The sequence below is a fragment of the Barbus barbus genome, assembly GCF_936440315.1.
Source record: "Barbus barbus genome assembly, chromosome: 31".
Lineage (NCBI taxonomy): Eukaryota > Metazoa > Chordata > Actinopteri > Cypriniformes > Cyprinidae > Barbus > Barbus barbus.
Genome location: NC_136759.1, coordinates 25,921,665 through 25,937,681, shown reverse-complemented (window position 1 = coordinate 25,937,681; position 16,017 = coordinate 25,921,665). Strand labels below are relative to the sequence as shown.

The window sequence follows — 16,017 nt, the reverse complement described above, 5'->3', positions numbered from 1 at the left end:
TCAGGAATGGATGTGTGTGATGACAGTGCAGTAAAACACTTCAGAGATGTGAAAACTGGCTTCCCTGATTCACTTCCCATTTCTATTTTTTTGTTTAAAAAATAAGTTTAAAATAATTTACAGTCATAGCTGAATTTTGAACCCCCCAAAAATGTCCTTCTCATTCTCACATGGAGAGGAAAAGAATAAAACATCTAGTCATTTCAAGCAGGAACAACCTAAAAAAAGAGAGAAAAGTAGATATTTTTAAATTGCTGTATAAATGCAAAAATGCAATTTGCTGAACTTTAGAGTGGATTTTTGAACCATTTAAGTGATACTTGCATATAAATTTATTATTTTTATCATTTATGGTTAACGTGTTCTGCCAAATGTTCTTACAAGCATGTTTGTATTTTACAAGCAATTTAAATATATATAATTTCTATTAAAATTTCTAATGTATTAAAAAATTACACTTTTGAAATTATATAGAATATTTAAAATGCATTACATGTGCTTTAGTATGCTAGTCAACACATCAAGATATAAAATGTAATATAATATTACAAAGTTCACTTAGGAAATGCAGTCATTAAGGTGTCCTTTTATTTAATTAATATTATATTATCTTACAGTAGATTACTGTGTGCTACAAGTGCACAGTGGATTCACTGAAGTGTTTTTTTTTTAAGGCTCTTTGTGAACATCAGTACCTTATTATTGCAGAAGCTGGGTCCGCACATGAACTCCAGTAAGGCGGTGAGGAGATGAAGAACACAGAAAATGAGCTGAAGGCCACTCGCTGCCATGAGGACGGAGAAAAGAGCCATATTCCAGATCACAACACCTCGAGGCTCCACACAGGCAGACGGCCACCGCTCCGGAGCATAGAGGTAAAGCTGCTCTCTACAACAACATGCGCTTGAGTTATTTGCATATAATATCATAATGCTTGAGTGCAATGGACACAAAACAAAAAACAGCACACATTAACACTACCAGTGTTGGGAACTAACTAGTCACATGTAACTAAATTAATGTAGTTTAATTGCAAGATAAATGTCATTGTAATCAGTTACAGTTACATTGAAAAAAAAAAATAATGTTAATGATTACAAGGGAGTTACATCAGATATTTTTTTAAGATCAACTGTTAGATGCCAGTGTTTCCTGTCATAACTGTGCAAATATGTGATTTCAAAAACAGTATCATAGCTACTAAACTATTTCTTGTTAATGGTTTTGAATCTGTATTTAAACACAGATTGATCAAAGTTGATCTGATTTTGTGGTGGCTATGCATTAAAATCAAATTATAATCTTATTTCAAGTAACCTTCCCAACACTGAACACAGCATAACATAAGCTTAACTTTACAGCACTTCAAAGCTAACTTCATGTGGCTTTAACTGGGTTAAAATCACTTTAATTCACACATAATGGACACCAGGTTTAATGTCTGATGTGTTTCTCAGTGAAACAAATCAATACCAATATTGACACTTTTGCCTACTGAATGAATAACAGTAAAATTAGCTTTGTAAAAATAGTGAAAGAATCTAGCGATCTGAGGTCTGACTCACCCAGTTTTGACTTGTATTAATGGCCGTCCCCACTTTAGGCCATCAGTGCTGTTGTGTAAACAGAGGGGTCCCAGCGCCAGCCCCGTCCCACTCACCACGAAACACAAGCCAGCTGCCAGAATAGCCAAACATGTGTAGCCCAACTTACGCAAAACCTGGACGCACCATAAAAAATATGATTTTTTTTTTTAAATCCCCAAAACACTGTTCAGTGATGTGGCATCATTAGGAAACAATATTTGTTCAAAGCATCATGTTAATCAATTATTGTTCAAATGATGATGGTTAAGAAAAATAAATAAATAAATCCAGACAATGCAATTCTCTTACCTCAGCAGGAAAATAACAGCATCCTTTCTTTTCATAGTGTGTTGTAAAACCTCGCGCGGCCACAAGCACCTGACAAAACACACAACAGCCATCAGAGCGATACTGGACAGTCTGACGAAAAATACACAACAGATGCCACATGACAGCTGCATCATGTAATATGACTAAAACCCTACAGATGGCCCTAAAAATAAATAAATTAAATACAAATATTTGTTTATTTAAACAAACAAACAACATATGTATATTAATAAATGTAAAATAGGTATATTTTGTTTTTTTCTGTTGTATATTCTATTATATAGTCTGTATTGTGATTGGCTGGCAGTTGTGCCTTAAAACCATTTAATACACAGGCTGTGCATTATCCCTTACTTATATATACTGTAATATACATAATTATATAATGTTTTATTCAATTATATATATAACACATACTTATAATATATATTTAATTACATCATTATTATTATTATTATAAGTAAATATATAATATAATAATTCATACTGAGTATAAATGCACAGACACACATTATGGAATACTACATTTACTATATTCCATTAATAATAATAATTCTGTAATTGTTTTAATATATAATATCAAAAGAATATAGAATAGTATCAGATCTCCAACAAACCGAACAAAACAAAAGAACAGATAAGCTCACCAGAAGCCCTGATGCCCAGATCCCAGAGCACCACATGGCCTCTCTGGTCACATGATTCTCTGTCAGGTACTGGTACTTCATATCAGGAAACAGCAGCAGTGCATTTGCCAGCATGCAGACGATGGCTATAGGGATCAGAGCCATTCCCACAGACCTGGAGCAGTGACCGGTGCACATCTCAGCCGCACAGTGATCCTGCATCAAAACACCACCAGAGAGCACATCAGCTCACTGCTTCACTGCTGGATCTACACTGCACTTTACTACTGTTGTTGTTTTGTTTTTGTGAGTATACAGTATGCAATGTTGCCCTAGTGTTCATGCAGTAACAAAACAAACTGTTACTGTATGAATTTCATTAATATTTCATTAGATTTTCATTGAATCATTAGATAAAAAAAGAATACATTATATTAAATATTAATATTAAAATACATTATAAATATATTTAAAAAAATTAAAAGCTATATAAAATGCTGTATATTCTTTTATGATCAAGTATCCAAATATTGGACTCACTGTGTATTGAAGTAATAAAAAAAAAAAAATCCTACCTGTTCTGTGACTGTAGAATGTCGTTTTAGGATGAAAAACTGCCGATAAAGAAAGCAGGTGTTGTGAGAGAAGCTCAGAAGAGTCTTCAGCCGCGAGCCTTTGATTATTCCAATATGAGGAACTTTGCCTGCTTAAATACAGCTGAGCGTTTCCTACCCACAATTATGTGACACGCACAAACAGCTGAGGATGGTGAAACTAAAGCCGTCATACTGCACTTATGAAAAACTGGAGTTTGTGTTTGCATACACACCATACTAACCACTGGCAGACAAACAAATCACCTCAATCACGCCATAAATGTACACCAGTCTGCAAAATTACAGTGTCCTAAATGTACAAACAGAGAAATCCCAGCAGTTTTACTTAATTGTGTTTTAATAATCTTTTGTTGTGCTTTAAAGCACACTTATTTTGTGTATTAACATATAAGCACATGTAAACATGACATGCAATACATGACATACAAGTTTCAGTAGAAACCACATTAGTTCAGTTTAACCACGCAGCAGTACTTATGTCCTACTTAAGTGGGTCAAAAAACACTCTTAATTTCAACTAATTGCAATTAATATTAATTTAAGCTATAATACATTTTCATTTAATTGCAATTAACATGCAGTTAAAGGGATAGTTCACAAAAGCAATATATTCTGAAGAATGTGAGAAACAGAGCAGTTCTGCGGCAACATTGACTTCCATAGTATCTTTTTTTCCTACTATGGAAGTCAATGGTGCTCCAAAACTGCCTGGTTATAAACTTTCTTCAAAATATATTCCTTTGTGTTTGGCAGAACAAAGAAATTCATACAGGTTTGGAACTACTTGAGTAAGTGTGTGCACTTGCTTGGCCATTTGTAGTTGATAAACAGGAAAGTGGGTCCAGCTGAATTGAAATGATGATTTGTTGGACTAGTATAAAAAAGGTTATTATACCGCGGCAGCGGTCGCGGCACTCGTCGTGTGAAGCCCTCCTAGTGTGAAGACCAAAGAGTGTAAAGACCATCAACTCTACCGTGCAACTCCACCGGACAGGGACACCGGCAAGGGATAGTAGTATCGCTTTTTATTTAATTGTTTCATTTATATGTTTATTATTGAAATGTTGTTATATGCATGTGTCAATTTTATTTAATTTCTTTATTTTCTTAAATATGTGGGTATATAGTATTTATAGAGTTGTAACTTTTTAGTTTTAGTTACTTTTTCTTATTTGTAAGTCGCTTTGGACAAAAGCGTCTGCTAAATGACAAAAGTAAAGTAAGTAAAAGTAAATGATCACAGAATTTTCATTTTTGGGTGAACTATCCCTAAGTGTCCAATAACATTATATTTGGTTCACAATTAAGTATATTAATGTAATGTATATTACTTCCAAGGACTTTTAATTAGAACTTTTTGACTTTATAAGTTTGCTACACTGTGCTTTTGTTCCACAAACAACAGCTTCAGATAATTATGGATAGTGTGCATGATTTTTACACCAGTGCTAGTTTAATGGTCTATTTTGAAGCTTGAAAGCTCCAGCTCCTATTCATTAAAATTGCACAGAAAAGAGTGACTGGTGCAACTCTTGAAAATTTCTTCCATGGAAGAAAGTAAGTCATACTGGTTGAGGATGAACAAACAATGCCAGAAGTTTCATTTGAGGCAACTATTAGGACATACAATAAGAGAATTGCAACAGTGTTTCTGCACTGACTCATTGTGATGCACCATTTGCACTGATCATACTTCTGCAATGTTCTTGCTTTGGTTCGAGTGTGAAGTTTGTCACATTATGCACAATCATAGACTACAACACACTCTTTATAGCTTTTTGAGGATTCCATATTTAAACTATTTTTATGTTGTGCTCCTTCCTTAAAATTTTTTTATTTATTTTTATTTAACCCTTATTTAACCAGGGAAATCCTTTGAGAACAAGTATCTTTTACGAAGGAGCCCTGGCCAAGAAAGCCGCAATAAAAGTTCCACATAGAATACAAAATATAAAAAATACATTGAACATACAAGACATAATACATTTACAGTACAATTAAAAAAATCATCATGACATCCCCCATTGTCACCATAGACTTATCCTAATTTGGGAAGCAGGGACAAGTGCCCATTGTGCCTGCTTCCCGGTACTTTACTAGCCTCTTAAATTGACCAAAGGAGACCAAGTTATCAAGTTTTAAGTCATTCAGTAACAGGTTCCACGCTGATGGGGCAGAAATTCTAAATGCTTGCTTCCCTAACTCTGTGCGAGCCCTAGGCACAACCAGGTGGAGATTATCATTAGACCTACATAAATAAGGGGGCAATGTCCCAATGATGGATTTATATATAAACAATCGCCAACGGGTTAGCCTGCGCTGAGCGAGGGAGGGCCACTGAACTAGCTTATACAGAGTGCACCATGATAAACTGAATCCAGTTGGTGCAAATATTTATTAGGGGCGTGCATATATAAAAAAAATCACCATAGTCCATAAGAGACAGGAAAGTAGCCTCGACCAGTTTCTTCCTTGTTGCAAGAGAAAAGCAGGCCCTATTCCTAAAATAGAACCCTAGCTTTAACCTAAGTTTCCATGCTAAATTTTGGATATGAGCCTTAAAAGTCAAATGGTCGTCAAGTAAAAGCCCTAAGTACTTATACTCAGCCACACGTTCTATTAAATTTCCCTGCAGGGTAACAATGTTTGGAGGGCTAGCTGTAGAGTTCCTATTATTTGAGAACAGGACCGTCTTGGGTTTTATTTGCATTCAACACAAGCTTCAAGTCAAATAGCCAAGATTGTACAGTGTCAAAGGCATCCTGCAGGTACTGAAAGGTCTGGTGAAGGGTTTCTCCACAGGTGTAAATGATTGTATCGTCAGCATAAAAATGAAACAGAGCATTGTGGACATTTGAACCAAGGTCATTTACATAAATAGTAAATAAAAGTGGGCCCAACACCGATCCCTGAGGAACCCCTGATACAACTTGTAAGAAACCTGAGGCGATACCGTCAAAGGTGACGCATTGAGTCCTATGACTGGATATCTGCAACTGCAGTCAAATGCAGTTGGCAAATGACCAGAGCTCCATCAGCTCACAAGACGGCTCATGATAAGCCCGCTCACAGGGGATTTTTGTGTCGGTCTGTCAAACCAGCAACTTCAGAATTATTTATATTTTTACTAGTGCTGTCAAATGATTAATCATAATCAAATGATTAATAATAATATATATGTGTGTGCATTGTGTATATTTATTATACACACACATACAGTACATATAAAAAAAAAACTTTTCATGTATTTACATGCAAATATTTATATTCATATAATCTATATACAGATGCATCTCAATAAATTAGAATATCGTGAAAAAGTTCATTTTTTCTTGTAACTTATTTCAAAAAGTGAAACTTTCATATATTTTAGATTCATTGCATGTAAAGTAAAACATTTAATTTTGATGAAAGTCAAAAATCAGTATCTCAAAATATTAGAATATTTACATTTGAGTTTCAATTAATGACCATCCCTACAGTATAAATTCTGAGTATCTCTTGTTCTTTGAAACCACAATAATGGAGAAGACTGCTATGATCCAGAAGACGAACATTGACGCCCTCCACAAAGAGGGTAAGTCACAGAGGGTCATTACTGAAATGGGTGGCTGTTCACAGAGTGCTGTATCAAAGCATATTAAATGCAAAGTTGACTGGAAGGAAGAATGTGTGTAGGAAAAGGTGCACAAGCAACAGGGATGACTGCAAGCTTGAGAATACTGTCAAGCAAAGCTGATTCAAACACTTGGGAGAGCTTCACAAGGAGTGAACTGAAGCTGGAGTCAGTGCATCAAGAGTCTCCACGCTCCAACATCTTCAGGAAAAGGGCTACCGAGCCACTTCTGAAACAGAGACAACGTCAGAAGCGTCTTACCTGGTCTGTAGAGAAAAAGACCTGGGGCCTCATTTATAAAGTGTGCGTATGCTCAGATTTGATCTTAGAGTATGCATACGTTTAAATCCATGCCAACGTTCATATTTATAAAAATGGTTTTTGACTGGAAAAGTGCTTAGCACTACTTCTGGTTTTGAGCAGACGTACGCACTTAGTATTGTTGGAGTATTATAGGTTTTTTAAATATAAGCTGTTCTTGCAGCTCGCTGTTCTAAATTATGATGATTGGTGATATTTTATATGTTAGTGATTGTAGTAGTGAGTGGGGCGGGGCCAAGAGCCGTGGGAGCGGAACGAGGCCGGTGGAGTGACTCACCGGTCTCGAGTCCCACGGAGGAGCTCCGGAAGGATAAAAGGAGGAGTAACGACAGTGGAAGACGAGAGAGGACCAGGCCTGGATTTTAGTTTGTGTTTTGTGTGCGGCAGTCGTCCGTGAGGGGCTGCCGCTGTACTTTTACGTTTGTTTATTTTGATTATTAAATTCGTGAATGTTTGCCGGTTCCCGCCTCCTTCTTCCGACCTACGAACTTTGTTACAGTGATATTAATTAGGAGTCGTTTACAAGGCAGAGAGCTTAAACCATTCATTTGCGCGCAAGTTCAAGATCATTTGCTATTCATAAATTTCACATCTGAAAGAGACACGTATGCGCGTTTTCTGTTCGTATGTTCATTCTATGAATCGCACGTACGCATATCTGAGAAATGATCGTAAGCTCAAATATAGGACGGTTTCTGCACAATATTTTATAAATGAGGCCCCTGGACTGTTGCTCAGTGGTCCAAAGTCCTCTTTTCAGATGAAAGTAAATTTTGCATTTCATTTGGAAATCAAGGTCCCAGAGTCTGGAGGAAGACTGGAGAGGCACAGAATCCATGTTGCTTGAAGTCCAGTGTGAAGTTTCCACAGTCAGTGATGATTTGGGCTGCCATGTCATCTGCTGGTGTTGGTCCACTGTGTTTTCTGAAGTCCACAATCAACACAGCCGTATACCAGGAAATTTTAGAGCACTTCATGCTTCCTTCTGCTGACAAGCTTTATGGAGATGCTGATTTCATTTTCCAGCAGGACTTGGCACCTGCACACACTGCCAAAGGTACCAAAAGCTGGTTCAATGACCATGCCGTTACTGTGCTTGATTGGCCAGCAAACTCGCCTGACCTGAACCCCGTAGAGACTCTATAGGGTATTGTCAAGAGTAAGATGAGAGACACCAGACCCAACAATGCAGAGGACCTGAAGGCCACTATCAAAGCAACCTGGGCTTCCATTACACCTGAGCAGTGCTACAAAATCCATGCCACGCAGCATTGAGTAATTAAAGCAAAAGGAGCCCCTACCAAGTATTGAGTACATATACAGTAAATGAACATACTATCCAGAAGGCCAACAATTCACTAAAAATGTTTTTTTTTTTATTGGTCTTATGGAGTATTCTAATTTGTTGAGATGGTGAATTGGTGGGTTTTTGTTAAATGTGAGCCTAAATCATCACAATTAAAAGAACCAAAGACTTAAACTACTTCAGTCTGTGTGCATTGAATTTATTTAATACACGAGTTTCACAATTTGAGTTGAATTACTGAAATAAATGAAGTTTTCCACGACATTCTAATTTATTGAGATGCACCTGTATATATATATATATTTAATATATAAACATAACATATTTTTCTTAAATATATTCTTGCATGTGTGTGTATTTATATATACATAATAAATGTACACAGTACACATATATTATCTAAACAAAAAACTTTTATTTTGGGTGCGATTAATCACGATTAATCACTTGACAGCACTATTTCTTACTCATTTTATTTAAAATGTTACCAATGAACTTGCAAGAAATCACAACCTCCCAACTCAGTAAACACAACTTTAGGTTGCCACAGTAGGAGAATGTTCACATTCAACATTGCATGATCAAATATGTGGCTGTTAATAACTTCAAATCAGGCATGAGATCATAACGGACCCTATTTACTGTACTTTCTTAATTGGTGTTCAGTAATTCATCCATGCTTACAGTCTACATTTCAAAAGGTTTGGAACAATATGTTTTTGAAAGAAGTTACTTATGCTCACTAAGACAGCGTTTTTGAATATTGTGAGATATATTAAAATTCAAACAAAATATTTTCTATATTAATATATTTTAAAATGTAATTTATTTCTGTGATCAAAGCTGAATTTTCAGCATCATTACTCCATCTTCAGTGTCACATGATCCTTCAGAAATCATTCTAATATGCTGATTTACATTTGATTGTAAGATTGGAAAGGAAAACTTTCATCACTTTTGATCAGTTGAATGCATCCTTGCTGCATATTTAAAACAAATAAAAAAGCTGGCCCTTTTGAATGGTTATATTTATGATTAAACATGTTTAAAAGGGTTTTTTTTTTTTGCAATTGCATTTGCTAACTTCACATTTAATAAGCAACTGTCATTCCACACTTTTTTTATTTGCTTTATTTTATTTTTATTTTTTTCAGATACATTTAACATCAATGCATAATAAAAAAATAAAAAGTAAAAAAAAAAAACATTCAACAACCTGCAGACACATAATGATGCCAATTTCACATAATTAATAGTTCAGAAATTACATGGATTTATAGGATATAAAATCCTGCCTTCAACAACTACCCATCATTCCACACTTTAAATAGAAACCATTTCCACACCATATATAGTTTATATAGAAAACATCACTGTTTTCTGTGAAGCACTGGGGGATTTTTTTGCCACCAGAAGTGAGGAATATTACTCATGTTGTATAAAGACGCACGAGACTCAAGCAGGAAGTGCTGCAACCAACTTTGACCCAAAAATATGGGAAATGCTAAAAGAAAACCATAATAGGCTATAAGCAAAGCCAGAAGGAAGGGATCTTGCCGTTTGAGTTGTTATAAAACTAACAGAGTGGAATATGATGAGGCAAGACTAGAGCGAACACACCAGCCTCACCGATCATCTGACGGACTGATTTCCAGGCTTCACATGACAGCTCAGTGGATAACACTTCTCAAAATACAGTGTTTTTGCAATCCTTATATAGAAAAATCCCACGGATGGCCATGACAATGCAGATCGTCAGTGGTTTAGGACAGGATTTGAGAGTTTCATTGTTCATATTTTGAATTACTCTAAAAATGTGGTAGCGAAACAATTATCACATGAAATTGCTACATATCAACCACATTGAATTTAAGGTGAAATTTAAGACAAACTTTATTTACTTGTAAACAGTGCATTTAAAATAATTAGGCATAAATTTAAGATCGATGTATTTAAATTGCACATAAAGTTCCATTCATTTGGATTACACAGTTTTGAAATAAATTAATAATTTTAATGTGATGCATATTTGTCTGCCATGCATAAATGAAACAGGTAGGATTTCTGCAATCTATTTTCAAAATGCTAAATGTTTAGAATCAGCATCATCTGTTCGTTGTGAAAACAATTAAACTGATTCATTAAAAAAAGTGTTGAAAAAAAATTAAATAAAATACAGTTCATGACATGGATTTTTATTATTTTAATGTTCCTTATATAACGTTTAAAAAGTTTTTCAACTGTGCATCTGTATACTGTATCCAGTGAAGACAAGATAGCGGCAGTGATTGTAATTCAGAAGTAAATGATATTTCATAAGTTATGCGATGTCGGAGTCTATAAAAAGACATGAATGAACATTGTAACTGTTACCCCTTTTGGGCTTAAGTTATACATCAGAGTAGGGATGGCAAGGCTTGATATTAACTTAGGTATAGATTAAAAAAATAGTTTGCTTTGGATTATCCAGATATATTTATGAGGAATCAAACCCAAGCTTTATGCTTATAAATGTATTCACCAACCCAAAATCTCAAACGTTTACATTATACAAAAATAAACAAAACAAAATAATAAACAAGGTAGAAAACAGGAAAACATCAATTACATCAGTCATCAAACAAGAAAAGTTAAGCGTCTGGGGATCTGGATTGGAAAAGTGAATGATTAAACTTAGCTGATGGTGAAGCTGACAAAGCTTGGTAATAGATGAAATGCCACTTGCAAAAGTCCACACTTTTAATTTGATAGTCCCAACATTGCAGATTGGAAAAGTGTCCTCCTATCTTCCACAAGTGCAATCCAGTGCTCTAGTGCTCACGTTAAACGTCCAGGCGTCATAATCCAAGCACCCAACCATAAAGCAGAAAGTTACCTGAAGCAAGTACTTTCACCCATGTAAGAAAGCACAGGAATAAAAAGGTCCATTGATTGACCAAAAAGGAAACACATTCCTCAATCATAGGACCTTATAAAGTCAAACGGAATAGCCCAAGAAAGCCATTGCTTCCTCTATCCACATGCTTGCCTACTTCTTCAGGTATAGTACCTGGCTAAATACTCATCTATGAAGATGATTAGCGCCCCCTAATGGTGTGGAAAAATATAACAGCTAAGGTAACAGAGTTAAAGCTGTTACATACCCCTCCGCTCAGAGGAAAATTTGTCATAACCATGGCACATTTTAAGATTTTGTACATGATAGGTGTCACATTTATCAGGGTGTGAGATAAAAAAACAACTGCATAGTTTACAGGTCCCAACTTTTTCTTAACCCTGGCCGGACCTTTCCACTTGGCAGATAATTTAGCCATTACACCTTCCTCAGCTCTGGATAGGGGATGATCCCGTACCCAAACCACATCTCCTTCCTGGAAATGAGCTGGTTTTCGATGCTGGTCATAGTATTTCTTCTGTTTTGCCTGAGCTCGTTCCACGTTACACGTGACAATGTTAAGAAGTTCACTTTGTTTGTCAAGTGTGGAATAGGCAGGGTGACTAGGATCTGGCGGTCTCTGGAACGCACGCTCCATTGGGCCTTTAAGTCTCCTTCCTAGGGCTATTTCCGCAGGAGTGAATCCAGTACTTTCATGAAAGGCAGTATTGAGGGCAAACCTGATTTCAGGAATCCATCTGTCCCATAATTTGTGATGGTCACCAACATATGAGGCAATCATTGTCTTCAGATTTCTGTTAACCCGCTCAGTAAGGTTAGTCTGGGGATGGTAAGCAGTTGTTAGTTTTTGAACAACGCCTCACTGTTTGCACACAAAACTGAGGAGTTGAGAACAGTGGCGGATGCAGAATGTGACAGATGGTTGGGCCTGGATTAAGTTGAGGTGGGCCTGGTGTTCCGAAATCAAGGCTGGGTTTCCCGATAACGTTGTCTCTTAGCGCGCTACGAAGACTCTTAGGGGCCATTCACATATCGTGCCTAAAAACGCGTGGAAAACGCTAGGCGCGCCGCTTTCTCTTTTTTTTCAAAGCACTCGGGCGGTTGCGCTGCAGAGGCGTCTGTCGTTGCTAAGCAACCATCAGCTGCGATCTCCGTTACAACAAGGAAATTTCAGCAATGGATTTCCAACACCGAAAAACACTTGCTGTAACTGTTACAAGATTTATTTACTAAGAAAAGTAAACGCCGCAGTGTTTGGGTGCACCCCATACTTCAAAAACGCTGCTGAGGTTTCAAAGTAACGGAAAAGGTGAGGAAGCTGATTGGTTGGTTCTTGTCACATGACCTGCGGTGCGCTTGCGGCATTCTGAAAAGTTGAGATGTTTTTATCTCGATGCGGCGCGGACGCGCCTGGAAAAAACGAGTGCGTCGCACCGCGACCGCGTTGCTTCCATTATGAGCGCGCATACCGCGCGTCTCCATTTGAAATAACGAACTTGAGCGCGCAAAAGACGCGATATGTGAGCGGCCCCTTAAGGTATAACTTATAAAGGCATACCATTTCTAGGCGTGTTCCCCGAACAATACATTAGGAAGCTGCTTAAGATATACCTTCTTACGTGCGACTCTACCAGGTGCTGTCCGTGGTGATAGTGCTGAATTGGTTGATATCGATTCCACGGCTCCAGAATCAATTATTCTCTGATGCACGGGCTGCTTCACTGCGTTATGTGAGAAAGCGGTGTTCTTATCACTTCAGAAATAGTTGAAATTGCATGTATTAGGATAGCCTAGCCTACATATTTTAAAATTGTATCATATATTGCTGCCACAATAACCATTTAAATTTTTTACATGCTTTAATCTTCTAGTTCACATTTTTTGTTTGTTGTGGTGAAGCTGCGATTAAATATTGTTCTTGTAAATACTTTCCAGCATTCCAGTAAAAAAAAAAAAAAGTGTAGCCTAAATAAGAAGGTTTCGGGAAACGCTGAAACCTTGAGTCCTCTGACGTTACTAGGTGCTGTAGCCATTAAAGAAAACGTATTTAGGTTCATATATATGTTCAATATACCTCTTCATAGGTTTGTTTTGTAGAAAGACTTTCTTTAAAGTGAATTTCGTTTTGTATAAATTGTATCTTAATTTTAATAAATTTTTCATCAACCAATTGCCTGGATTTAATGAATAAGAAGCAAATATACCAGACAATATAATCATGGAGGCGCCCGTGTGGTCACTTGCACTGCACATTAACTGGAGCGCATCTCATCCTAACTTAACCAAACTCAGTGTATGCCTCACACAGACATGAGGGATACATCAAATGCACAAAGCTTGAAATGTCTTTAAACAAAATAATTTAAAACGAAAAAAACAAATTAAGGTTATAACGTGGTGTTATTCAAAATACGTTTTCCACTTGTCTAGTTCAGGGTGCTTGCAAGAAAAGTTCTCAAAGTGATCATAGCTGAAAGCTGCTCGGGAATACTTTTCTCATTAGAACCATACTGTAACACAATGAAACATACAAACTGCTTTATTATGGTAAATAAATGAGTGAGAGTAACTTGTTTGGCCATACTAAGAAAAATCAAGATACCATAAACTTCTAGCGAATGTTATAACCATTGGTTTTTCGCGTCATAGATGGTTCGTGCCAGATTACAATAGAGCGTGCTACGTTGATGTTGCATTGACCAATGAAAACACGTCACCAACACACTTAAATTTTAAAGTTATCAGGCTTGCTTATAATTTAACTGTTTTTAACATAACATGTTCTAGATGAAATACACCACATAAAGTAGTATCCATGTTTAACAATACAGAGTAGTATTTTATTTTATTTTTTTATTTCTGATTGGGCGGGCCAGCTGTCAATGTGGGCGGGCCCAGGCCCGTCCAGGCCCACCCACAGCTCCGCGCCTGGTTGAGAAGTAAACTGTGTTCCCCGATCAGACACTAGGTATGCTGGTGTGCCCCATCGAGTAAAAATCTCTTCCACCAAAATTCTTGCAATCTGCGGAGTTTTCGCTGATCTAAGTGGGAACATCTCCACCCACTTAGAACAGTAATCTACAATGACCATAAGATACTCATTTTGCTTGCTGCTTTTAGGAAAAGGACCCATTAAGTCAACACCCAGCATGAAACCAGGTTCAACTACAGGTGTAGATTGCAGTTGACCAGAGAGTTTAGAAGGCATTGGTTTGTATCGTTGACATACCTGGCATTCTTTGCAATAATTCCACACATCTTTCCTTATGGTTGGCCAGTAAACTGTTTCCAAAAGCCGAAGAAGAGTTTTGATCTTACCAAGATGTCCACTAAGCGGATTATCATGAGCATACTGGATAAAAGCCAGACGATGTATTGGTGGGATGATAAGTTGAAGCTTCTGCCTGTTCTATCCATCAGGAATACTTCTGAAAAGAAATCCATTTTCAATTATATGATGTACTCTAGAAGTATCAGGAGGCTGGGACTGGTCACAGATGGCAGAAACTATGTCTTGATCATTATTTTGGGCAACAGCAATCTGAGTTAAATCGACTGGCATGCTGGCAGATGGAGGTACTTGATTAAGAGCAATGAGATTAGGTGAGCTGTCAACGTTTGGGATTCTGGAAAGCACATCTGGCACTATGTTACACTGGCCCTTTCTGTACTTGACAACAAAGTGGAACCCTTGGAGCCGAATGGTCCACCTGACCAGACGTGATGATGGCTTGGGATGGTTAAAGGCCCACGTCAAAGCTGCATGATCAGTTATAATTTCAAATAGGCTTCCCTCTAAATAGGGTCGCCACTTTTCAACAGCCCACACAACTGCCAAGCACTCTTTTTCTGAAACTGAGTAGGCTTTTTCTGCCCCCCTCAATAACCGTGATGCATAGGCAATGACACGCTCAATTCCCTCTACTTCCTGGGTAAGTACAGCTCCTAAACCTACTTCACTCGCATCCGTCTGGACCCTAAAAGGTTTATCAAGATCAGGTGCTGCCAGAATGGGTGCTTTGGTTAAATCCATCTTGAGTAGATCCAACGATTGCTGACACTGCTCTGACCAAATCCAGGTTGTATTTTTTTGTTTTAATGCATGAAGAGGTGCTGCTTTTTCTGAGAAGTTGGGAATGAATCTATGATACCAACCGACTAATCCCAAGAATATTTGTACTTCTTTCAGGGATTCAGGCGTGGGAAACAATTGAATAGCTGAGACTTTGTCCGGATCAGTTCTTATTCCGTCTCCTGAAACTAGGTGACCGAGAAACTTAAGAGATTTCTGAATAAAATTGCATTTTTTCATATTGAGGGTGAGACCAGCTTTGGATAGGCAATGGAATACCTGTTGGATGTGCTTGAAGTGCTCTTGTTCGTCTTTGGAGTAGATCACCACATCGTCAATGTATATCATACAGCATTTCCCCTTCAGATCTCTAAGCACATGCTCCATTAATCTTTGGAAAGATGCTGCCGCATTTTTCAGGCCGAAAGGTAAACGTTGGAATTCATATAACCCTGATGAAGTCACAAAGGCTGTTTTATGAATGCTGTCATGATCCAAATTCAAATTCAAATTTTATTTGTCACATACATATACATACATAGTATGACATGTAGTGAAATGTATTGTACGACTGTCCAACAAATTGTCCAACAAAATTAAGAAAAACCTCAAGTTTACAAAAATACAAATAGAAAAAGTACAGTAAA

General features: G+C 37.1%; 1 protein-coding gene across 1 annotated transcript; it reads right to left on the bottom strand.

The window, feature by feature from the left end:
• Positions 1-203: 203 nt before the first annotated feature.
• On the bottom strand, positions 204-11,935 carry LOC306851760 (transmembrane 4 L6 family member 19-like; the record flags this gene model as incomplete). The annotated part of the gene is made up of 6 exons (XM_079388193.1): positions 204-218; positions 696-888; positions 1,566-1,720; positions 1,896-1,964; positions 2,564-2,758; positions 11,756-11,935. The coding sequence occupies 6 exons, from the start codon at positions 11,933-11,935 to the stop codon at positions 204-206; spliced, it is 807 nt and encodes a 268-aa protein (XP_079244319.1).
• Positions 11,936-16,017: the final 4,082 nt, after the last annotated feature.